This window comes from Pinus tabuliformis, chromosome 4_2, assembly GCF_031772625.1.
Source record: "Pinus tabuliformis cultivar Carrire ecotype Pingquan chromosome 4_2, CPIR1, whole genome shotgun sequence".
Classification (NCBI taxonomy): domain Eukaryota; kingdom Viridiplantae; phylum Streptophyta; class Pinopsida; order Pinales; family Pinaceae; genus Pinus; species Pinus tabuliformis.
Window position 1 is genome coordinate 185,178,073 of NC_142304.1, and position 26,997 is coordinate 185,205,069.

Genomic DNA, 26,997 nt, shown 5'->3' on the forward strand with positions numbered 1-26,997 from the left:
TCTCAAATGATTCCTGGCACCAATCCAGTGAGGCTCAACCATATATGAGCTCATCATGTTAACTGCAAAACATATATCTAGACGGGAGTTCACCAAGAACATCAAAGCTAGTATGAGTTTATGAAACTTGGAGGTATTTCCCAAATTAGGTCCGGTATCAGTATCACATAACTTCTTAAAGTTAGGCTTCATTGAGGTAGTCACGGGCTTGCAGTTCATCATTCCAAGTTCGGAATCCAACTCCCTCTTACTTTTGCAAATGAGAGGGTCTGCACTTGTTAGAAAGAGGTCGTCCTCATAAGGTACCAGTATGAGAGGTCTATCATCCACAACCTTAATGCAATGGTTTGGATCGGCTTCACTCCTAGTGAATCTTAGCTTCATCAGATAGCTGTCAATCCTCTCATACCAAGGCCGGGGTGCTTGCTTCCAATTATAAAGAGCTTTCTTCAATCTGAATACATGAGATTCCCGAACATGAATCTCAAGACCCCTTGGGTTATTTCAGATCTGTGGTCTTGCTATTACATGAGGGGAATGGTCTCCTTGTAATGTTTCCTTCAGTACATCTCGGACATGTACCTACATGCTCTTCTTTGAACTCAGGCATCCCTGTCACCATCTGTCTCATATCAGGTAGGACCCCACAATGAAGATGGGCAGGCCATAAAAGAGATGTGTCACATGACATGGTCCCCATTTGACTTCCTGCAACTTGATATGAATTGCCAACCTCGAACCCAAGAGTAAAAGCATCTTTAAATTTTCTTTTTCAAACATGTAACTTTCCATTGATGAATGCCACCTTGAAACCTTTGACTTCCATTGCCGAAATGGACATCAAGTTCTTTTTTGAGATCATGTTACCTCCATTCAATTGAAGGGTAACATTCCCTACCGCCTTTCCGGGATAGGTGGCATCGTCTCCAAGAATAATCTCCACGATTGTCTTCTTCTCTATCAAATTAGAGAGAGCTTCCTTGCATTCGATGAAGTGCCTTGAAGCACTATTATGAATAAGCCAGATTCCCAAAGAGTCCGGTGGAGAGGGATGACATAAGATAATACTCCTTTTGCTTATTAGAGACAACATTTGATTCTTCATACCGGGAGTTCCTTGCTTTCTTGAAGAGTCGGTCATTTTCATGATGCCCTGCATTCCTTTTTCCTTTGCCATTGTACCTGTCATTCCTCTGATCATTGAAAATGCCCCTAGAATGATTGTTATCATCAAGTGATGTGTCCCTTCTATTCGGACACTCCTTCGCATAATGGCCAAACTTATTGCAAGCAAGGCATCTGCCTTTCGTTCCATTCTTAGATCCGGACTTCCAATTGAAGCGACCTTTAGGTAGGATACCGGATGCTTCCGATGCGTCACTCTGGTAGTCTTCTTTGCTTCGACTTCACCCTTGGTGAATTTGAAGAGGGATGAGTAACCCATTGAGCTTTTTGTTCTTTCCAACTGTCTTTGGTGATTGTTCTTACACTCTTGCTTGGGATTTGTCTTCACCTCACCTCTGATACCATGTTAAATTTTGGTATGTTCTATGCTTAGCGCAATTTACTTCAATTTTCCCCATATTAGCCTAATGACAATATTCAGATTAGCAATCACATCAGCATGATAGTAAAGTGTAGATAGAACATAAACATAAATCGCAGAAAACAAGCCAAGACAAGAGGACACAAGATTGGTGCCAGCCAGGGACAAACCCCAATGTGGGGAAACCCTTGATCAATTCTTCTTATATTCTTCAATATTTTAGCAGAGAGATAGTACATATACATCAGAAGTCAACACTTTGACTTGACAAGATAAGAGCAGAGATCTTCACCATGAAGATAACATAATGAGGTTGTAGATCTGATGACATGGACTGTATGTAGCCTAAAGCCACATACATTAGTGTTCTAATGCCACATACATTCCATGTGGCATTACAAGGCTTGATACAATGTTGTCTTCTATACTAATTCAAGCTGCATATAGGGTCCTTATTTCAGTGTATAGGTTCACTGTTGATCAACTCTCCTTTGCTGTGAATAGAGCCGTCAAACAACAGATTAGAAGGTTGCGTTAGGGCTCCTTGATAACCCTTGAGTATTGCGGCTAGGGCAGCTTATATAGACCCTTCTATGATTGTGTCTAGGGATGGTTAAGGTCTCCTATTCCTAGCGTATAAGGATCGTTCTTCTTGCAGCATAGAACCCTCATTTGACTGCGGATTATGACATCTCCTAGCTGCGTAGATAGGTCTCCTTTTGTTGCATATAGAAGCTTCCTTTTACATAGGAGTCTCCTTTAGAACAACGTATAGATTAGACCAACGTTTAGGGCCTGTCTTCCATAGCTGATTAGACCTCCTTTATGCAGTCATTCAACAACATCTATAGGGCTACATCAGTCCCTCTATTCTCTGCGGCTAGGGCATAACATGACCCTCCTATCTCAACGTCTAGATGTCTTCACTTAGGTTAGCGTTTGACTGTGATTCTATCTTCCCATTACCGCGTCTAGGGCACTCTAGAACAACGGCATTAGACCTGCATTTAGGTCACTTCCTCGCTGTGATATGGAAGCCTTCTTCCCTGATTGCATATTAGTTAGGGCATCATTAGGCCAACTTATCAGACTCTTTCTTGGCTGCTTGTAAGACTTCTCCAAGACTGCGTTAAGGCTTCTTTATTAGGGTAGCGTAGAAGATTCTTCATGACTTTGTTTAGAGCTAGGGCAACATATCCTCTTTAGATCTCTCCTCCGACCAAAACCCAAAGACAAGTGGAGAGAGATCACAAGAGATGAGTAACCAAATGACTTGAAGGCCACCTCTATTTATACTAAAACGTTGAGGATAGATGGGGGGTAATTTGGTTGTCACATAACGCAAATAAATTCATATCTCCATGAATACATATCAAAATCAGATGATATTTAGATCAATCCTACACCTCTCGACGAGGGGAATCCAAGAAAAATATCAACTGCCATAAATAAGATGATCCACATGGAGTTTGGCCCTAGTTGCCAATTTTAACAGTTTTGCAGTGAAACTTCAAGGAGGCCTATATTGCTCAATTTTTAACCTTTTTGAGCTCAAGAAGAGCCTATACAAGGGTTTTTGGGCATTCTGGACATGATAGCAGTGTTATTTTTTCCGATTGAAGCTTATATGATGATGTGTTGAACATTTGAGAATATAATAAAAAATGACACCATTGGAAGACGGACCCGAAGACGTAGCCCAGGAGGGGTGAACTCTGTTATCAATTTGTTGTGTTTGATGTTGCATATTTGTCCATTTTTCACTGATTAAATTCTGCAAAATTTATTTAAGTTTATGTGCTTTTGCAATGACTATTCATTGCCTAAAAGACATAAAATAGCTTGCAAATCTTTTCATCAAACCTTCACTTTTCAATTTTGGATCATCTTAGTATCAAAGCATGGTTTTTGTGAAGGTTTGACAAAATTTGCAAGGTTTTTTAATGCTTACAAAGTATAAATTGAGAAGAGGAGAAAGAGCACTTGAAGAGCCTAACCCTCAAATTGGCTCAAGGCCACAAACTCCACAAGTCATGGCATGTGAAGAAGTACAAGGACAAGAGCTGACATTTGAGGATGAGAGAGCTTTTAGAAAAGCTTTCTTTGATATTACTAAGATGGTGAAAGAGTTGTACAATGAGAGAACAACACGGTTGCAAGGAGAAAGTTCTAATCAACCAAAAGGTGATGGTGGTAATGGGAGCAAGCCTCCACCTCCTCCTCCTCCTCCTCCTTTACCTCCATCCTCACCTCCTTCTTCACCTCCATCACATAGACCTACTCCTACTTCTCCAAGAGGACAAGCTAAGTCTCCTTTGATTAAGCTTGATGTCAAGTCTGAATTTCCAATGTACAATGGGGAAGTAAATGCTAAAAAGCTGGATAATTGGGTTCGTCAAATTGAAGTCTATTGTAGGATTCAGAAGACTGATGATGATGTCACAAAGATCCAACTTTCTTCTCTTTGCTTGGAAGGTGCAACTCTCATTTGGTGGGAGGCCAGAACTCAAGAAGATTTGAAGAAAAGTGGTAAAATTATCTCTTCTTGGAATGATTTTATAGCTGCATTAAGAAGGCAATTTTATCCATTAGTTTACATGCAAAAGCAAATTATGGATTAACAACATTTTAGACAAGCTAAAGGTTAGAGTGTCCAAAGTTACACACAAGAATTTAGAAGAAGAGCTTTAATCTTGGGTGTTGATTTGACCTCACAAGATACTCTCCTTAAGTATATAGGTGGATTACATAGTTATTTGAGACATACTATACTTATTTTTAATCCCACCAATCTAGATGAAGTATGTGTTCAGGAAACTCATTTAGAATCAAGAGGCAAGAATGTTCCTCAAGAGTCCAGCAAGAAACCTTTTAAATCTGGAGATAAAGGGAAAGGGAAGTTTAAACGAAAATGTAAGAAGAATGCTTCTGTCAAGAAAGAGGGAGAAAAGCTTACTTGCAAACATTGTTCAAAAGATGGCCATGATGAAGACCACAACTAGAAAATACATCTAGAATTGAGGCCAAAGAAGTTCGATAACAAGGGGAGCTACTACAACTCAACAAGATCTAGGATTTGATTTAGGTGATGAAACCAATATCACAACCATGGGAATGAAAGGTATAACTTCTAATGCAAGTGCTAGTTCTTTTAGCAAGCCTATTGAATCTCAAAATGATAAAGAAAGAAGTGAGTTTTTGACAAAACATACAAAGGTTGATACATTATTTGATAGTGGATCTCAAGTAAATCTTATCTTTGAAGCAATTGTCAAGAAACTTAATTCAGAGACTACACCTCATGCAAAACCTTACCCTTTGGGGTGGGTATGTGCTGATGCCAAATTGCAAGTCACAAGAAAATGTAAACTCAAATTTGCCATCACTGCTAATTTTATAGATGAGGTAGAGCTTGATGTTGTACTACTTGATATTTGTGGGATTGTCTTAGGGAGTCCATATTTATATGACCAAAAAGCCATATTCTATCGTCATGAGAACACATATCATCTTTTCAAAGATGGAATTGAGTATATTGTTAGAGCACATCGTAAGAAGATGAATTTATCTCTTGTTAGTGTTGGTCAAATGAAAAGGCTTGTGAATGATAGTAAGAATTTTGTGTTGTTGATGATTAAAGCTAAAGATACTGTTGAATCTGAAGCTTTCTCAGGATGTGATTCTAAACTCAAGCATGAATTGGTTGAAGTTGTTAATACTTATGACAAGATGTTTCAGGAACTTGAAGGGTTACCTCCAAAAAGAGGAATCCAACATGAGATTCAATTGTAGCAAGATGCACCACTTCCGAATATTGGCATGTATAAAATGTTAGTTTTGGAGAATCTAGAAATTAAGAAGCAAATTCAAGAATTGCTTGACAAAGGGGTCATTAGACCTAGTACATCTCCTTGTGGGTCTCTTATTGTTTTGGTTTCGAAGAAAGATGGTACTTGGCGCATGTGTGTGGATTTCTGAGCTTTGAAGAAGATCACATTAAAGAATCTCTATCCTCTTCCTCGTATTGATGATTTGCTAGATCATTTAAAAGATGTTGTTTATTTTACTAAGTTATATTTGAGAAGCGATTATCATCAGATAAGGATTGTTGAAGATGATATTTGGAAAACTGCTTTCAAGAAAAAACAAGGTCTGTTTGAATGGTTAGTTATGTTGTTTGGGCTTTGCAATGCACCTGCCACATTCATGAGAGTTATGAATGATGTATTGCGACCATTCCTTGATGATTTTGTCATAGTCTACTTAGATGATATTCTGATTTTCAGTAAGACTCGTGAAGAGCATGTCAAGCATGTAAAGCAAGTTCTAGATGTCTTGAAAAAGGAAAAGTTGTATTTGAAGATGTCTAAATGTGAATTTGGGAAAACCTCTTTGGTTTACTTGGGTCATATTGTAGGAGGTGGTGAATTGAAGATTGATCCCTCCAAAGTTGATGTTATTATGAATTGGCCTAAACCCAATAATGTAACAGAAGTTAGGAGCTTTTGGGAGCATCCCAATATTGGAGAAAATTTATCGCTAACTTCTCATTCATTGCAGCACCATTACATGCTTTGACAAGTGTGAAGCAGGTCTTTCAGTGGGGAGGCAAGCAGTAGAAAGCCTTTGACACTTTGAAAGAGAAAATCAATACAACACTAGTTCTAGCACTTCCAGATCTTAAGCAGCCATTTGAAATTCAAACCGATGCAAGTGAATATGCTATGGGAGTAGTTTTGATGCAACATGGTAAGCCAATATGTTTATCATTATGAAACCTTTTCCAATGCTGTGATTAACTATCAAACTTATGATAAAGAGTTGTATGGTTTGGTACAAAGCGTGAAAAAATGGAAGCATTATTTGATGGGTAAAGAAACGATTATTCATACTAATCTCAACCTTTGCAATATTTACAATTGCAAACCAAGCTACAACAAGCTAGAAATTTCAGATGGATGGGATTCTTGCAACAATTTCATTTGGTTATTAGGTATAAGAAAGGTATATACAACAAAGTTGCAAATATGTTATCAAGGCCTATTGTTAATGCATTTGTTATTCTTAAGCATAACTCAGTCAAGCATGAAAGTTATATTGAACAGTATGATCAAGATGAAGATTTTAAAGATGTTTATGCAACTTTGAGTTAAGGCAATCATGTTGAAGAATTTGATTATTATGTTCATAACGAGTTGTTGTATCATCCTGGCAAGTTATGTGTTCCACAGGGTGAAAGAGTTAATGTCATAAGGGAAGCCCATCTTCTTTTATTGCTGGTCATTTTGGTGTAGGCAAAATAGTTGTTCAATTACAGAGGCATTGTTATTGGCCTCGCATGAATGAAACTGTATCAAGATATGTAAAATGATGTTTTATGTGCGCTACTAACAAGCCAAGCAATAGGAAATTGGGTTTGTATACTCCACTTCCTATCCCTTCTCGTCCTTGGGAAAGTATTTCTATGGATTTTGTTGGGGGACTACTAATGTCTAGGAAAGATCATGATTATTTATATGTTGTAGTGGATTGTTTCAACAAAATGTGTGTGTTGATGCCTTGTAAGAAACAGGTTACAGTTGAACAAACTGCAAAGATGTTCTTCCAAAATGTATGGGTTCATTTTGGGTTACCTACTTTGATTATTTCTGATTGAGATTCTCGATTTATTGGGAAGTTTGGTCAAGTTTATGGGAACTCATGGACACAAAGTTGAAGAAGAGCACAACATTTCATCCACAAACAGACGACCAGACAAAAGTAGTGAACATAACAATAGTGCATCTCCTTCGAGGATATTGTGGTAAGCATCCTAAACTTGGGATGAACATTTGCATTACATCAAGCATGCCTACAATCGTGCCAAGCATTCATCTACACAAGTATCTCTATTTGAAGTTTGTTTGGGTTATTTGCCAAAGTCTCCTTTGGATTTCATCTTTGGTAAAGATATTGCAGAAGATGGACATAGTGATGCGGACAAAGCCAAGCATTTTAGTGAACAAATCCAATTAGTGCATCAAAGAGTACAAGAACAGTTGGAGAAAATCCAAGCCAAGTACAAAGCAAGACATGATAAGCATCAGGTTGATCATGATTTCCAAGTGGGAGATCAAATTTAGTTGTACATCAACAACAAAAATTACAAGGTGAAGGTAAAATGTTCAAGTCAATCAGATATGGTCCTTTCAAAATTTTGGAGAAGATTGGTAACAATGATTTTCGATTAGATTGGCCACCTTACATGCAAATTTACTCTATTATGAATGAGGGGAACTTCAGATTGTATGGGCTTCCTGTGATTGTTGATCAAGAAGAGAATGTTCAGATTCCATCTATAGATGATTTTTCTCCTGAACATTTAAATGAGTTGTGGGAAGATTCTATTCTTGACAGGAGGATAAGGACTTCACGCAAAGGCAATGTGGAGTATCTTTGTGTGGGGCTTGTTGACCACTACCGGTCAACTACCCATAGCAGTACACCCCCTTTTTGCAAAGAAAAAGGGGTAGCGCTTGATCGACATATTCGTGCCATTGCAGTCATCAGCAGCTTGATCAATTTATCTGTAAACCCAGTCTGCATGTATAAATTGTAAATAATCTTAGCAGATATGAGTCATGTATGTAAATTGCCTGGGTGGACCTAACTTTCTAGTGATAATCTACGTTCCGGAAGGTTTTTCGTCTCACCGATCCATGATCGGCAGAGTTTTCCTTCAGCCTAACCCCAAAGCCGGGATGGATTTTGTCATTAGAATCTTAGGAGAATCCTAGTGTGTTAATCTGCTAGATTATAGTTGTGTCGCAGAACTGGGTGGTTTATGAGGGTCTATGTCAAATGGGTTTTCCCCCTTGAGATGTAAATTTATAAAAGTCATGATCTAAAGTGTCTTGAGGGTTAGAAAATGTTTTAATCCCCTCATAAGTCTTAAGTCCTAGGTCCTAGGTGATTTTTCCAAAGGCTAAGTTCGAGGATCCATTTAAAAATGAATTAAAAAATAAAAAAAATAAAAAATAAATAAATAAATAACTGAAAAATAAAATAAAAAATAAAAAATAAAAATAATAATAAAAAATAAAAAATAATAAAATAAAGCAAAAACCCTTAAAATAATAAAATAATAATATTTTGAGTAAATACATGCAAAATTTCATTTTTTAATGAATTAACAAATTCGACGGATGAGATTAAGAGATGTCTTGATCCTCATCGACGGTCGAGATCATTTCGACATGGATCACTCGAACTAGCCGTTGGGATCATTTCCTTTAAGTAGGGTGCTAGGGGTCATTTTCAGATCATTGGATCTGTGAGTCTTGTGCTGAAGAAGCTCTCTTGTAGTTCATTTTTTTTGTGCAATAAAGAAGACTTTGGGGTTAAAAATCTTGCTGGTGTTACTCTTCTGAAAATGCTATAAGATTGTTCTATTTGTTCTGCATAATTTTATTTTCAGCCATTAATGATAGCTTAATGAAGATTGATCTAGGCACAGGTATCTTGTCTGATCTTTGGGGTTTGAATGATAGTTTAGATTCTGAAATATATTGGCAGGTATCTCCATTTGATCAGGGTTTCACTATTGTTTTCTCATTCTACGTTGATGGTTGATTTTAAGTTGTGCAGGAAATCCTTTTTTTAGATTACCGGGCGTTAGGGGAAGTTCTCGGCTGAACCAGCCAACTCCCGGGTTGTGTTTTCTGAAAGAGCCCAGCTAGTTCTAGATCTCGGGCTTATCATTCAAAATATTTTTTTTTATGAATGCATGCAGAGTTTTCTGAAGCATTTTACATTTAAATTAAATTCTGATAATATTACTGTGATTATTGATAAATCCGGCTGTTAAAGGGCCAAAATCTGTAAATTACTCAGCTGATCTGGGGTTTCAAATTTTTGCTTTATACACAGATTTAAATTAGGGTTTTATTTTCTTTCAATTGCAGGTACATGTGATTTAGAAATTTTCGGGGTTTCATCAGGCAAATTTTGAGCCGGGAATTTCAAATATAAATTTTGTGGAAAGCTGCAGTTTTTTGGGGGTTTCTAAGGCAACTGGTTTACTGTGGCCTGGAGCTTTCAAATTCTTCTGAAAACTTGGCTTTGGACCTGTGCTCTCCCGTCTGCCATGCCACGCTTCACGCAGTCTTAATCTGAGGCCGCATGATACAAGTTAGGGTTTTCTGGCAATTTCTTTCATGTATCGGTGCGTTGGATAGCGTACGCTCGCGTTTGTGGGTCATACATCGGTCATCCTGCACAGTAAATCGCCATTAGAGCCCGCACAAGACTGAGAGGACGCAGATTTTGGCCGAATTTTCGTGTACACGCGTTGGTATACTCCTGCAGACGGTGAAATGATCAGTTTTATGTGAGGTAACCACGGCATATCGCGCAGGCAAATCAGTTCAAATCTATCCAATCTTCTTTTCCCTCGCTGGCAGTACGTATTATGATCATTGTATCTCCGAACGCAAGTATTATCGGAACGCCTAAAATTGACTCGCAAAGCCTGTCAACCACGCCGCCGTCACCAAGCCGTCGAAAATCTGTGTGCATGGAGCATTACGATTTGGATGAACCCGCACTTGGTTAGCGCGTCGGCTGTCAAGAAAATACCCATGCGTTTTTTCTTTCAATCACTGCCGTCCTGCATTGCACCTTCTCCTTGCCGCCATTACATCTGCAGCTCCAGCTACCCCTGCGTTCTTGTGCTGTCCCCCATTCACCTCGTAGCTGCCGTCACAAGCAAGAGAACGTTTCAATTTTTTTCATACGGGCCAGGTCCTCATTTGCGTCCAGCAGTAAGAAAATTTTCGTTTTGATTGCAGCGTGAGTCTATCTGTGTCTTGGCGTTTTAGGGTTATACGATTTCAGACTTTGATTTTTTTTTATATATAGCGTAGTTTAGTCTTCATCGGCTTTGATAGCGTAGTTTTATTTCTCAGTTTTAGGTTTTACAAAATAAAAATAAAAATCGATATTCATTTGCATTAGTTCTTTATTTTATGGCTTACGGTCCTGTATACGTTGGTCTATTTTAGATTTAGATTTTTGTATTTCGTTGTAAATATTAGACTTTAGATCTTTTATTTTTTGTTTAAATTTATTAAACCTTAGCTTTAGTTTCAGTTATAGATGTGGACCTAAATTTAGATTTAATTTTGGTCTTAATTTTTTATTTCTATTTTAGTTTTTTGTTTTATTTAAAAAAAGAAGAAGAGGATTTGCGTTGGGTTTTAGTTAGATCTTTATACTTTATTTTAACTTAGATTAGTTCTAGTTTTAATTTTTAAAGTTAACTAGATTTTTATTTTGAGCTTTAGTTTCATGCTAGTTTAGATTTGATTTTTATTTGATTAAATTAGATTTTCATTTTTTTTTATAATTTTTTTTAAAATCATTAAAAAAAAAAATATTCGAGGAAATTCTTTTGCCAGATTCATCATATATTTTCTGCTAAGGCCAAAATTTTCGATGTGGAATTAATGTCTATCTTTGTGGGATTTAGCATGCTTGGATCATCATAAATGTGACATCTGGTTAGCGTTTAAAATCGAATTTCATCTTTTGAAGCTTTAATCGCTGGATCATCGTTTAAGCATCTTCTCTCGTTTTGGTAGCCATTGTGGTTTTACTGGATATCTTGCAGCGTTCAAGTTACTGGATGGTAAATGATTGTTAATGATTTCATCTTTCCGCAACATTTGATAGATAATTGTTCAGCCATCAATCCCATAAGGCACTGGTCCATTAAATTAATAAAATCCATTTAGTGCTTGTTCCTTCGTGTCTCCCAACCCAACTAGTTGACAATTGGTCTTCATCACCTCATAGGGTCTACCCCCCTTAGCCACGGGAGACAGGCTTAAACGGAGAGATCAGGGATCAGAGTGACAACCCCCGGTCTTAGCGTTGTCGTGTCAATCTGTGCGACAATAGGGCTCAAAGGTACCAATCCAAGCAAAGAAAGGTGGATAGAGATCTTAAAAGTGAGGGAGTTGTACCCTCACTTGTCGAGTAAAAACAAGCTTTTGGTGGTCCAATTTCAAAAGCTTCTAGTGGGGAGGAGTGATCCAGAGGATAAAAAATATGCTCAAAAATGAAAGTGCTCAAAGTCTCCTGAGACTGGTGCCAAAACGTAGATCTTGTCATTTTTATTCCAATGACGCTTGAATCACCTCAATCCGACATCGTATGAGGAAGTTATCGTGTTTTGAAGTTTTTTGCAAACATGAAAAAAGTCAACTTTGCAGGATTGATTGTGCAGAGCGTATGATGACGTGGTGCTGATATCAACAAACTGACTGGATGGTATGACTGGCAGACGGGCCAATCCCGTGAGGACACATGTGGCGTTGGTATTGGTTTGCAGATACATGAGATGGGCGATCACGTGGGCCAATCAGAGGACACCAAGTGGCCCAATGAAAGCGTGGCCTTGGGAAAGGCGCCAAAGTTTTGTTTGGGTGACCGACCAACTCCACGGGTTTTGATCTCATGACCTCTTGTTTGTGCAACAAATGCCCGACCAACCGGGCTGTAGGTGGTTCTTAATAACTATGGGTGGCAATTTTTATTTAAAGTCATGTGGCGAAGAGTTTGGCAGGATGGGCAGGCGTGCTTGACCCATGGTTTTTGGTTATCCACATGATCACTGGCTGAAGAGAAGGGGGCAGGGCGCGTGGCACCCTGCTTGCACCCTAGGCCCAAGCCTTATGAATGGCATGAGACCGAGAGCGGGGCCAGGGAGAGCACGTGGCCTATGGCCCATGCCCCTTGGTCCTATGTGGTCCCAAATGACCATACACATGGGTTCAGGAGGAGGCTTCGGCCCACAGTTTAAAAAAAATTATGTTTAGGAAGGGACTGCTTAGGAGGAGATTCTTTCTTATTAGGTTCCTTTGAGCTAATGGGGGTATCTTTGTTTTTTCGTGAATTTTGAACCCCTTTAAATCTCCCACTATCATCGACATTGAGGATTTGCTCATCCTTTTCTTCTGAGGGTTACTTCACTAATTGAAGGATGATTGTATGCGCCATCTAACATAATGTTGAAGGCACAGGAATCCACAATATTTGCTTGCTCATTGCTCTCCTTATCTTCACTTTCTTCTTCATCACTTTGCTCACCTTCGAAAGATGATTCTTGTTCCATGACATTAGTTGGGGCTAATGTGTTAGGAACGTGGGAAGAGATTTGCTTGCCTTCATAATTAGTATTCCTAGGAAATGGCTTGTTTTTGGGAGTAAAGCTAGAATTTTGAGCTTGTTGACCACTACGTGTCAACTGTCCATAGCAGTACACCCGCTTTTTCGCAAAAGGGACAACACTGGATCAACGTGTCCGTGCCATTCGATTGTCATCATCAGCCCGATCATTCTATGTTGTAAACCCAGTGTGCATGTGTAAATTGTAAATAATCTTAGCAGATCTGAGTCATGTAAATTGCTTAGGCAAACCTAATTTTCTAGTGATAATCTATGTTCCGGAAAGTTTTTTGTCTCACCGATCCATGATCGACAGAGTTTTCCTTCAGCCTAACCCCTTAGCGAAATCCGCCTTTGTAGCGACTCCCTCTACCTTGGTTTTTCCCTATTAGGTACTGTTCTGCCCACAACACCTCACCAGCTTCACTCCTCGCAAACTACCCACGGCTTCCTAAACCCCAACAACCGAAGGACTGAGCCTCTAGGCTCTACGCAGTCCTGACGCTGGCTAAAATGCCCTCTCAGCCAACTGCATCAACCCTACTGGTCTCTGTGTGGCTCTGCATGAGCCTTTTTCTGCCCTCCTCAGCCTCTGTGCTGGTGTCTCTCTGGCCCAGACTAATGACGCAGTCCCTCTGCGTCAACCCTTCTTCTGTCGCTTTCTGCAAGGAACAACTTTTGTCACTTGGGACAATTGTTTTCTGTTGCAAATGCTCTGTTTCAGCTGATGCCTTCAACCCTCTTGTGATCTGCAACCACTTTTTGATACCATGTTGAAATTTCTAAGTCTAACCATTAGAAATTTTATCTGTATTCTTCTGGTTTATTTCTCCTACTTGTTAATTACAAACAAGTTATTTAAACATATAAACATCGAAATAAACACAATACATTTTCAACCATCTACAGATCAACCACTGAAAGAATAACAAACACACAAGTGACACTGTTATTTTTGGACAGCTCGTCCCCAGAAAAACCCAATGTGGAAAAACCAGTGCAACAATTATGAGGGTTTATTTTATTATGCAGCCTATCCTTGAGTACAACTGGGTGACAACTTGGCTCACCCAATAGAGAAAAATAACCGGCAATAATACTTCTCTATTCGGAAGCAAATATTCAAAAAATTTGCCCCACAAAACCCTCTCCAGCACAACTGAAGCACTGCGTCAGCCCTCCTGGCCTCTGCGTCAGCCTCAACCCCATCTGCGTCAGCCTTGTGAGGCACTGCGTAGCCTCTACAGTCTTTTGCGTCACTCCTGCTGCCCTCTGCATGGATGATGCAGGCCCTTTTGGCTCTGCGTTGTCTCTCCTGAGCTCTGCGTGGCCTGCTTTGGCTTCTGTGTCTGCCTCTTTTCCTCTACGCTAGTCTCTCGCCACTATCTCTGCCTCTCTGTCCAGTACTCACTGCCGCTCGCTGCAAACTGATTACTGATTCGACTTTACTTAGCAACCTCATTCTAGTAAATCGAATAACTGATCACTCTGGTGTGTTCTCTAACTGACCCTCAAGCCTCCTCTTATACTTTTCCTCTTGGTCCTTCAACGGTCGAGATTACATCTCTAATCAACGGCTAAGATTAGATTTGGCTTGATCCATGTCTTTTGGAACCTTCTAACCCAATTTTATATTTAAATTTTATACCCATTAATATTTTATTTTTCTTAAGTTTAGAGTTAGGAACTCCATTAAAAATTATTATTTTAATATCTCCCAAACCGGGAAGAATCTTCCCAAACCATTTCTGGGTCTTGGAGATCTCATGTGCTTTAGCCTCTCCACCAATTTTCATGGCTAGAACACATCCGATGCTACCCCAAATCAATAGGGAATTTTATGGATCAGGGGCACCAAAATTGCAAAATTTTGCAATTCGTATCTTAAACTAGAGATCAAGTGCATCAACATGTGAAAGGAATTGGAGTTCCTTCGACCACATTCATTCCAATAAAAGAAATAGATTGTTATCTGGAAGATTAGAAATCTTGTTTGTGTTCTTAGTAACTTGCAGTTGGCTTTGAAAAATGTGGCTAAAGGGTCATCCAATTCCTCTACTCTGTGGATCAATCCTGTTCGAAATGCATCAAGGGATGAAGCTGTTTTTTACATTGATAGTGACATTGACAAGGAATTGAGTGATGAATCTGATGTTGAAGCATCTAGTGGATTCACAACTCTCACTGCGTTTGATGATATAGAACTTTTTGATATAACAAGTGGGCCACAGGGACATCAAGAATAAACTTGTGTTCTTGTTTTAGACTTCTAGTGTACTTTTTGCATGAACAATTTTCTAAAACTGCCGAGCTACATCAAACTTTAGAGTTTTTATATTTTGAATACTTTTTTATCAGATTGTTTTTCAATATATGAAATCTGATATGGCCCATTGAATTTGATATGGGTGCCAATGTCTATGATAAATTTCTCACCTTGTTTACTATGTATGTATGGAAGTTGGTTCTTTATTGGCACGCACTTTCATGTTTTATAAAATTATACGTGGAAATGATTTAAATGTTTGAGCAATAATCCTATCTGTTTGCAATGTGCATTATGGACTTTGAAATTTGACTTTAAATTGATTTTTTGATTTTTATTTATTTTTATATATAAACATAATTTTTTTCCAAATTTCTATATGTCAAATTTTATGGCAAACTTTATCGGCAAAATTTTAGGTGCCAAACTTTATTCGAATTTCAAGGTCGTTGAACTCGAACACGAACACAAACGTGGTGACTTAGGGGGCTTGGGGTGTAGTGATACTAAGTCCTTGCCTTGTGTGTACCAATCCCAGCAAGTTGCCGGGACCTTGGCAACCCCGCTAATCGGATAGGTAATAGGACTATAGTTTTTTCTTTACCTATAGCCTTTGTTACTTTGAATTTTTATACTTAGAGATGCCTCACACATTTCCAATAATGTAACTCTAACTCCCAATAACTATTTTGTCACTTATGCAATTGACTGTTGTATGTCCCAAAGTAACGTTATTTGGAGTTAATGATGATTGGCAACAAAAATGGAGAATCTACTCAGCTATGACTTGATGGAACTTGGCAGTAATTCAACATAATAAGCAATACATAAAATATTCAAAATTGTACAAGAACAAATCGGGTATTTTCCATTGATGATATCCTTGAGACATCAAATGAGCGATAAGCTCATGTAAATAGGAAATACTAAACAGGAAAATAAAATGGTAGATGTGCATTGAAATAGAGATAAACTTAAAATAGTTTATAGTATAGATCCTCCAAAACATAAATAGCAAGAAGTTTGAATGTACAAACTCCATGGATGATGGGTTAGTTTGTGAGACAAAGTAAAATAAAGCCAGTGGCTTTACTACATTGTCTTTCCCAGATGGCGAGTTCTGAACTCAATGAACAGGAATGCCATGTCCTTGCTTCTGATAGTGATATTAACACATTTCTAAGCTTTTGTTGTTGTCTGGTTAACTGATGTTCTCATCTTTGGATGCTGCCTTCATTGCTTGCACAACTGAGCTTGATATTTGACCAACCCCTTCCAGATTGATTTCACCAAAACTCTTGGTTTTGTCTAATTGCTTGTTAAGGTGTTGAAGGTTGTAGTGCAGGAAGACAACAACAGTCATATGTTTTTGTTCTAGCTAGTTTCTTCACTTCAGGTTCCTCTTTTGTACATAAAGGTTTGCGAAGAGATGAAGTTGATTGCAAGGGGGATGGCAGGGTGGTTCTCAAATGGTTTGGCACTCCACTGATTGATTTGTTGCAAAAGTGACATTGGTTCTTACCCTGATTTGTTGCAAAAGTGACATTGAATCTTATCCCTGCCAGAATTTTTGGAAAATGAATATAGAAACTCTCTTTTTTTAACATCTTTTCATTTTTTCATGGCTTTATGAAAAAGGAAATGCCTTCAAATTAGCAAACTAGAGCACAAGAAATAATTAGAAATACCTCCAATCTTTTTAACTGTGGAACCACAACCTCTTTTGATTTTGGATGGACCATACGTTCACATTCTTCCATTACATGAAGTAGAATATTAAATCATAATATAGGGGACATCTAACAAAAAACTTGAATGTTTTCTGTTGCACGTTTTTAAAATTTTCTGCCAATAAATGTTAATGTTGGTGTTTAATATCAATAAATAAATTGATGATGGTTGTACTACAAAGAATTTGTTCCAATCAAGTTAGTTTGTGAGCAAGCTTGCTTGTGCGGCATAATCAGAGCTTAGGAGTGATCTGATTTAGTTTACTGTGAACTTCTTGTCATTTCAGCATGAGAGGGATGCCATTCAAGCTCTCGATCTCTTGTACAGGCGAGTTGAGGTGATCTTCATTTTAAATTTCACTCGTTTAGGATAATGCTTCTCTTTTTTGCAAAAGTGATTTGAAATAAAATGTGTATCATTATCTCTTTATTCATTTATTAGAGTTTAAGTGAAACAATGGTTTCCTGGACTTCTTCCAATTGGTATCTATTCCGTTTCCCACCTTTTGTTTCCCTATAGAGTCAAAAGGTTGGAGCAAGAAAAACAAAAAGGAGGAAGATGTAAGATGCTAAATTTCTGATTATTCAGACACAATGAAGCAGCCTAGTGTTATATTATTTTTTCTAGGAAGAGCATTTCGTCCGTAGCTTTGCCTTGTAGATTGTAGCTGTTGAATTGTTAGTATTTATTATCCAGTGTGCAATATGACTCAGATATATTCACTGTAATATGCATGTCTGCTATTTTATTTATTTATTTGAACTACAAGTGTTGATTTTGTGTTGTTGAGAGACTGTAAGTGACTCTAGTGTCTATCGTTTCATCTGCTATTCTATTGATATCTTGCTTCTACATCTGGAGCACCTTTCTCTGGATTTGCTGTATTAATCATATCATTGAGAAAAGGATTGTTTGTATTAGGAATGCAATGCAAATGGAAACAATGATAGAAAGAAATTATAGTGTAGCAGAAATGACCAGAGCAATCAACTGGACAATTCAATGCTATTTGGGACATTCAAAGGGCCTGTTGGATGTTCAATCTCAAAATATATAATTTCCTGTTTTTAATTTTCAGTTAAATAAATAGCAAATGAGAATTGGATAAATAGTAGATTGAGACCATCAGTATTCAATAAATGATCATTAAACGAGGTGGTGAAACATCATAATGGGAAATGACACTCATATTAAGAACTGATTACTCTTGCATACAATGATGATATCTAGATTATTCTTCTTAGCCACATTACATGGCACTTGGTCAATACCCTTGACCTAGGGAGAATGTCTGACCTGATGCTATAACATCAACACTTCCTCTCAATGAGGGAGGCATTGTCAGCCGCTCCAAGCTTGTTACTGAAATATACAAACTTTGTTTGGGACAGAGGCTTTGTGAGAATGTCAGCAACCTGCTTGTTTGTAGAAATGTATTGGAGCCTCATTGCTCCCTTTTATACCATGTCTCGGGTGTAGTAGTACTCGATCTCAATGTGCTTCAACTTGTCATGGAAAATTTGATTTCCTGAAAGCTTCACTCAGCTTTGATAGTCACAATATATCACGGTTGTCTCCTGCACCTAATCAAACAATTCTGCGTGCAGCTTTCAAAGCCCCACTACTTCACAACTCGCCAGTAGGCTGCATCCTCATCAAAGGTAACATCCTGGTTGATCTCAGCCTACCGCTATCCTAGAACATAAATCCTGTAAGCCTTTGATGTCTCATTGTATCCAACAAATGTTCCCTTCTTCCTAGAAGTCTCCATCTTCGTCCTCTTCTCCTTTGGTACATGAATGTAGACTGGACGACCAAATATTCTCAAATGCTCAACCTGTGGTTTCTCACTAGAGAAAGCCTCTTCAAGAGTATTATTCCCCAAGATCCGGTAAGGACTTTTGTTCTGAACATAAATTGTCTTTTTGGATGCCTCTTCCCATAAGAACTTGGATAAATTTTGATCATGAATCATTGCCTTAGTCTGATCATCTGAAGAGTCTGTACAAGCCTCCTTCTCGAACACCAATCACCTTTGCAGAATCTATGCTTGAGCCCTTATTCCATACAAGGAATTGTCCATCAACAAATGCAACTCTATACCCTTTGTCTGCCAACAAAGAAGTAGAGAGCATGTTCTTTTTCAAACCTGTTACATACAACACATCATTTATATGTATATTTTCTCTTGATGCCAACTGGAAATATGTTGACCCAACACCTTTGATTGCATACTTGGTATTGTCACCAAGTTCCACTTTCTATGTTCATTGTTGACTTCCTCTCTACCAATTTTGTGAGACTATCACGGTCACCTATCATATGTTTGGAGGCACCACTATCCACTAACCAAATGTCATTGTGATCTACAACAATGCCTATATGGGCACAAAACAAGAAGTAATCCATATCATTTGTACTGTCATCCTTGGATCTCTTATGATGTGGATGTTTATCATCATCAATGTTTACTGCTGAAGCATGCTACTTGCCCTTTCTCTTCCTATCATTCTTTCCTTCAGGACACTTGTTTTTATAGTGACCAAACTTGTGACAATCGAAACACTAAATCTTTGACATATCCTTCTTCTTCTTATTCTAAATGAGAGCAGGTCTTCTACATGTATTCCTTTTATGAAATTTTCCAAAATTTCTTCTTCCTTTACCATTCTTCATATGAGTTGCAAATGCTTGGGACTCACCATCTTGAGGTCTCTGAATTTTCCCCTTTGATACTAGCCTAGACTCCTCTTGGGTATAGGAAGCCCATAGCTGATCAAACTTTGGAATTTCTATTCTGCCACAAATGCTTGATACAAATGAATCCCATGAATCTGAAAACCCATTAAGGGTCATAGTCACAAGTTCTGATTCATCAATATTTTCTCCAATGGCCTTGAGCTGATCTCTCAACTGAGAGATCCTCATGAAGTAGGAAGCCACAATATCTGATCTAGTCATTTGAATATCATGAAGTTGATTCCTCAAGGTCATCTTCTAACCAATGTCGTTGACTGTATATAGCCCTACTAGGGCATCATATATTTGCTTTGAAGTCTTCAGCCCAACAACAAATGGAATCAAATGGTCTTTGATGGATTCAACAAGAATCCTCTTGGCCTTAGTTTCCATCTTCTTGTGCTTGGCCTTTCCCGCATCATCTTGCGGTTTAGTAATCTTTCCCTCCACATTTTCCATGGCATCATTTTCTTCAAGAATGAGATCGATTCTTGTCCTCCAAGCCCTAAAACTTGTTGCACCTTCCAGCCTATCTTCAACCTTGATAGAGGGAGCCATCTGGTCAAGGATTTGGTCACATATAAGATTGTAGAATAAGTGTCTTCAAGGGTTGATCTCAATGGCCTTTCTTCACCAAAGATCTGATACCATGTTGATTTTCTAGTGCTAATTAGACAAGCACAATTTTCTGTAATTGATAATTACTTCCATTGATATAATATAACTTTAACGCACTCCTGAACATCATTAAGTAGTTACACTCAGAAAATCCAACTTGTCAAACATTTATTGTTCTAGAAATTTGACTCCTTGGAAACTTCAGCCTCTTCCTTATATTGCTTCCCACTAGAGAGAGAGAGAGAGAGAGAGAAGAGAGAGAGAAAAATGTGAGTGATGAGTGAGTGAGTAAATGACAAATCCAAGTGTAATTTTATAGTGATATGAGGGTGCCCAAGAGACACATCTCTTTGTAAATTAAATTAAATTTTATTTCGTCTAAATAGCAAGGGAATACCAACTGTAACTACCCAAAGATCAACATGAATTAGGTTATAATCCACCCACATGGTGTTTGACTTCGTTAAATTGTTCCTCCATAATTTATGTGATTCTTTGCATAAATTTAGGTAGAAGTAAAAAGTAAATCTGCAATACATTCTTTGTATTTAGGTAATTAAACATATTTACCAAGAATTACTGCCCACCATAATTTACACATTTGTTTTCATAAGTTTAGGTAGGAGTAAAAGTAAACATGTTGTACATAAAGATTGTAACAACCCCAAAAACTTAACACTTCCAACAATGGGGCTTGCACTTCACCACGGAAATCAAGGACAACTCAAGAAATGCCCACAAATGGATACTTACAGTGATTGATTACTTCACAAGGTGGGTGGAGGCAATTCCCACCAAGAAGGCCACTGACATAGTGGAAATGGAATTTTAGAAGATAAGATAATCACAATATTCGGTGTGCTTTCTAAAGTTACAATCTATAATGCCAAAGCATTCAGTTTTGTAAATATTTCAACATTTTGTTGCAACTATGGCATTATACTTTTACATTCTTCAAACTATTATCCCCAAGGTAATGGGTTGGTCGAATCCAATAACAAGATTTTTATGAATATCATTAAGAAATTTATTAGTGACAACAAAAGATGTTGGGGCAGTAAGTTGAAGCATGCTTTATGGGTTGATAGGATAATGAAGAAGAATTCAATAGGTAAAATCCCATTTGAACTAGTATATGGGATAGATATCAAATTGCCTATCCATCTACAACTTTCCGTATTCAAGTTGTTGTAGCAATTCTCCATAGAAGAAGAGGCAATGCAGGGAGGAATCAATCAGTTAGTGGAATTAGATGAGATAAGAAGAAGGACTTATGATCATATCATTTAAAGCAAAGAAAAGGTTTGGTAAGAAGGCTCGGCTAAGAGAGTTCCGGGTAGGAGACTTGGTACTTTTGTGGAACAAGAAAGACGAGAAATCAGGAAACAGTGTTAAGTTTGAGAGCCTTTGGCTAGGGCTATACCATTGAAGAGATTGCAAGCAACAATTCCTTCTACTTGTGCAACTTGGATGGAGAACAACTACCTTTGCTCGTGAATGTGCAAATTCTCAAATTGTATTACCTAGGTGATATTTGATGCTTTTAGTAGTATTTCTATACTATACTACCTTTAGTTAGTTTTTTTGCTATTGTCATTGTAATAAATGTTGTTTGATTTTGCTTTCATTGAAATAAGCTCTCTATTATCAACATTATATTAGTCTTTTACGTTTCCTTTACATTTTATTTCAGCTATTTCCATTTCATGTCTTAGTTTGGTGATGCACTTTCATTTTGATTTTTTCCATCTTAGGAAGGGATAGGACTCTGGTCAGATTCTCTCCCAGTATTCTACATCTATTTTTGATCTTTTCTAAGGTGGCAGATGGAAGACTTTGGGGTTCTCACATTCTCTCGGGTGGAGGACATGTCCCATAGTTGGAGCCAACTTTCTTATGTTAGCAAGGATACACATATTTTTACAGCATTTTTTCACACCATTGTAAGCTCGAGCTTACAAGTTAATTCCCTGTAAACACCATCTAAGGCTCGAAGAATGGAGATGGTATCAAGAGATAATACTGTGTTATGGAGAATACTCAGTATGGTAAATGTAGAATGAACATGCTATTTCAATCTAGGTCTTCCAAGTAATGCCCCTCCCATAATCCTAAGGCCTTAGAGTAGGCCTTGTGGTTGCTTAGATTGTACAGGCACCATGACAACAACTTAGGGCGAGGCCTGTCACTCTGATCCCTGCCCACTCTGTTCTAACTGTCTCCCAACAACAAGCTATGGGGAGTAGTCCCTATGGAAGTGAGATGATGGAAAGCAAGTTGGGAACCGACTTGCCCGAGAGACACAGTTGAGTGGCTTAACTACTTGGTGAAAATTTAGCAAGACTTAACTCAGTGCCTTATGGAGTCAAAATTCTTTCTCATTATCAATTATGACCAAGTAACCGGATGGGCAACTACTGCTTAGGTGAATAACTAACTTGTATGAAGTGCAAGTCCTAAAATATAAGTGTGATGCAAGGATCTTGATTAGTTTTAAATTATATGCCTAGTCTAAATGGAACCTTTCTCTCAATTGTTTTGAGAACAGTCTTCAGAGTAGGTTGTGGGATGGAAGCCAACGGGAAGCAAGCGAATGCTTGATTAACGATACTTTCCCTTGTGTTCCAACCAGATAGCGCGTTTGGTGCTGCAGAGACTGTGGCTTTGACAACTACAAGGTTACTGTGTTAACCACTAAGAAGGGTTGAATCCCTCAAGCTATATGAGAAAGAGTTCTCCTAGGAGTCTATCAACCAAGCTTATGCTTGGAGGTAAGTTTTTAGTGCAAGCTAAGCTTGGAATGCTTATGCAGTGATAATGAGTGAAATTCTTAGTTTTGAGATTAGCTTAAATGTTTTAAGTACTTTAAGTTATGATGAATCTTTAGAGACAAGAGTACTTGTAAATCAAATGCAATTTTACAACCAAGAAAGTGCCGATTAACATTGTGCCAACAATAGATCAATCGACAAGGTATTTAACCAATGACAAAATGAAAGGAGCTTAGAACAATTATCCACTTATCAATTAGCCAATAGTTATCAACACAAGATGCCAATCACAATCACTCAAGGTATTCCAATGATGATTTTATAACAAGATTACGAATGATCTCATGCCAATGTTATAATGCCAATTGGATGTCAAAAACACATATAAGAGGGATACTTCAATTTATATTTCAAATGCCCAAAGTAACTTAACCACTAACAAGATTAGAATTTAAATGTGTGAGCGATTTTAGTGTCAAGTTAACAAATTTTCAAAATCAATCACAAGACAAGCAATTGTTAGGGCCTAACACATAAACCACTATAAACCAAGTAAATGATGAAGAGCTACTTATGATGCAATATGGGACAACAATAAATATCTTTCTCCAAAACATGGAAATTGCCAAACATATGAATCACAAGATGGTCAATGAGAAATCTAATGACTTTCCAATGTAAATTAGTGAATGTTAGCCCACTTATGATGAATTACTAACTTTTATATCAAATCCGAAACATTTATTAGAGCAGTAAATAAATGTGTAAATGGTGAGTTATTAATGCTTTAAGAAGTGTCAAAATATGCCCAAAACTTAGAATAAACTTGCCAAACTGAAAAATTAGATTTTTAGGGCTTTTAAAATGTGATATTCAGAAAATATCAAATCTGATTCCACAGTAATGCAGAAATATTTCAGCAACCTAAAAAGTAGATCTAGGCTAGATATGCAATGCCCAAGTGGCCAAAATTTATGAAAATTTTACCATATAATTTATTAAGTATTTTGACCAATTAGATGTGTTTTTAGGGCTTTTAGTTCACTGTTATAGATCAAAATTTGAAGTTGTAACAAAACAGTGAGGAAATAAGGGTTTAGAGTGCAAACCCTAGGCCCAAGGCCTTGTAGATAAACTTGTCCAAGTTTACCAAAATTTTGAAATGAAGTTCCCACTTAAAAACACAAGCTTTTGAGACAAATTTCTGCAAAAACCACCAAGTATTTAGTCCCAAAGAAAATCCGATATGGAAAAAGGTCAAATTAGGGCTAGAAGGCTAAGGGCAAGAGAAAAGAGCTCAAAAGGTCAACTAGGGAAAAGAGGCCAAAGAGGTCAACGTTGGGGCTAAAGAGAGGAGAAGAGGGCTCAAAAGGGAGGCTGAAAGGCAGAGGAGAGGAGGAAAGGCAGAACAAAGCTCTAAAAGGGTTGTGGCTAGACCCTATTGGGCTTAGAAGCTCACGCCAATCCCTCTAGAGTTGTCGTGTAGGGAAGAAAAGGGGGTTCGAGCCCAAGGCCAGGCCTAAAAAGGCCTAAAACTCTTGACACTGGGGCTAGAAAGGAAGGCGAAGGCCCTTAGAGGCAATGACCAGCCCTGAAAGGGCCTAAAAATGTGACGCAGGAGGTTAAATGGTTGACGTAGGGCCTTAGGAGGCTAACGTTGGCCTTCGAGAGGCTAGATCCCCGGCCAGGAGGGCTGAAAAATAAACCCTTGCTTCAAAAAAACTAATTTAATTCAGATCTGCAATTTTGCTTTGTTTCTTCAATGGATGGCCTGCAAAAATTTTGGAGACCAGATCTTACCTTCAAGGGCTTAGGTCTCGCTCTATTCCAACTTTCTCCACTTGATCTCACCTGTAAATATAGATTCACAAATATCCATAACCCCAATATATACGAAAATCTTAAAACCCCAATTAGAAATATTTTACAAAATATATTTTACAAATCTATTTACAAAATTCGCAAATATACAACGGTTCTTTGATAAATGGCTAATAAAACTTGTGAAATTAGATGCAAGCTACAACCTTAGCGAAGTTAGATAAACCACAACAAATATTTGAAGTCCAAACAAGGTCAGTACATGCCCATAGTTTTTGAACTTGGAGCCCAAGGACTAGGTAACTTGCAAACACTATATATTTTTCTCAAGAAAGCTTGTTAGACATATGATGAATCAGATTACTTAAAATAGACCCAAAATCTATTAAAAGAATGTTCTTATCCCCATTTAATGAAAAACAAACTTAAAAAAAATAATTTAAGCACAATATAGGAAAGCCCGTACCCAGCACATACCACAAATCAATGAATATTGAACACCATGAACTGCACCCCAAAGTCTTTATTATGATCCAAAAAAATGTTCCCAGCGGGACAATGGCGTTACATCAACTTTTATTTTCTTAGCAAAAAATCAAATGGCTTGAGACTCAAATGAATCTCTATTTATAGATAAACCCTCCAAGTGCAAAAATAATGGCTAGTTGGCTTCATCTTCGTCAAAATAATCTTGGCCGTTGATAAATCCTTGATGATCCTTTAATCTTAGCTGTTGAAAATATTTATTTCGAGGACTTTTTGAATTTCTCATTAAATTACTTTTTAATTAGCTCAAAATTAATTATTTTGAGCTGATTTCCTCAAAACATTGACTTTGACTTAACCACCAAGGTCCAAGAGTCCAATTTTTCTTAAAATTTCCAATATTCCTTTGGTGGAGGACCTCCAAAAATTAAATCCTTTGAGTCCCATGAATTTTTTCACTTGGAGAATTTAATTTATCTAAACATTTAATTTTGACTCTAATTAATTAAATTTTTGGCTTATGATTTTTATTTATTTTTGCTATTTAATTTAATTAATTGACACTTGAGGGGATTGAATATTTTTTCCACCATTTAATATTTTAGCCATGCTGTCTAAGTATGAGAGACTATGCACTAAAATATTTTTCTACATAACACCTCTACAAATCTAACCTTCAAAGGGGGATTATCTGTTCTACTTAGACCCTCAAATTACATACCCAATTTTGTGACACAATATGATCTAGTAGACCAAGTGATTTGTAATAAAATAATTTAGTCAATTAGCTTAAATTATTCCCAAATCACTTTTACTTAAGACTTGATTAGAACACTAGGACTCACCTAAGACTTGGATGCATCATTCCACTCTAGCTTTTGGGTGATGTTGGAGGAAAAAACTCTGCTGACCATCCATTTTTAGAAGCACAAATGAATCAGTGAGATGAAAAACCTCCTAGGATGAAATTTTCGCCCAAATAATAGGCTTACTTAGGTTGTTACATACAGACATGGTCTTACTAGCATCATATACATCATATATTTGCAATGACTCAATAAACAATTGATTGATGATCCGATCCTTTTGAAAAAATAGGTATATCTGCTTCCGCAAAACTTTGACAAAATATGTGCAAGATATGGCTCCATATGGGTACATGTTGCTTCCATGAAGTAGCGTGTCATATCCCTTCTCAAAAACATTTGTAACAGGGTGCTGCTACACAATTTTGCACAATTTTGGCTAAGGAAGAGAACCCATCATTTTCAACTTAGAGACTTAGGAGGAAATTCGACTTAATTTGGTTGCTAGTGGAATGTGGGGGCCACCCACATGGGAATTCGAATTGGCCCATTTGAATAGCTTGGAGGGAAAGTCGAATAGGTGGATGGAGGGGCCCACATGAGGTAAAGGTATTGATTTTGGGTAGCATTGGATGTGCTCTAGCCTTGAAAATTGGTGGAGAGGCTAAGGCACATAAGATCTCCAAGAGTCAGAAATCGTTTGGAGAAATTTCACCCGGATGAGGAGTTATTAAAATAATTAATATTTTTAATGGGTTCCTAAATCTAAACTTAGGAAAATAAAAACATTAATGTGTATTAATAAAATATGGGCGAGAAAGTTCTAAGTGAGGAGGATCAAGCTAGTTCTAATCTTAGCCGTTGATTAGGGACTTAATCTCGACAGTTGATTCGTCAACAGGAAAAGTATAAGAGGGGGCTTGAGGGTTAGTTGGAGACACACCAAGAGATCATAGAGTTCAATTTTCTGGGGCTAGGTTTGCCGAGGAAATCGAGCAAGTGATC

General features: G+C 37.7%; 1 protein-coding gene across 1 annotated transcript in view; it reads left to right on the top strand.

The window, feature by feature from the left end:
- The window catches only part of LOC149168769 (protein PALE CRESS, chloroplastic-like), a 269,623-nt gene that overhangs the window by 161,480 nt on the left and 81,146 nt on the right, over positions 1-26,997 (top strand). Inside the window, exon 5 of the mRNA XM_089428419.1 lies at positions 17,038-17,088. Within this exon, the coding sequence (XP_089284545.1) occupies positions 17,038-17,088 (51 nt within the window). The remainder of the gene's footprint in view (positions 1-17,037; positions 17,089-26,997) is intronic.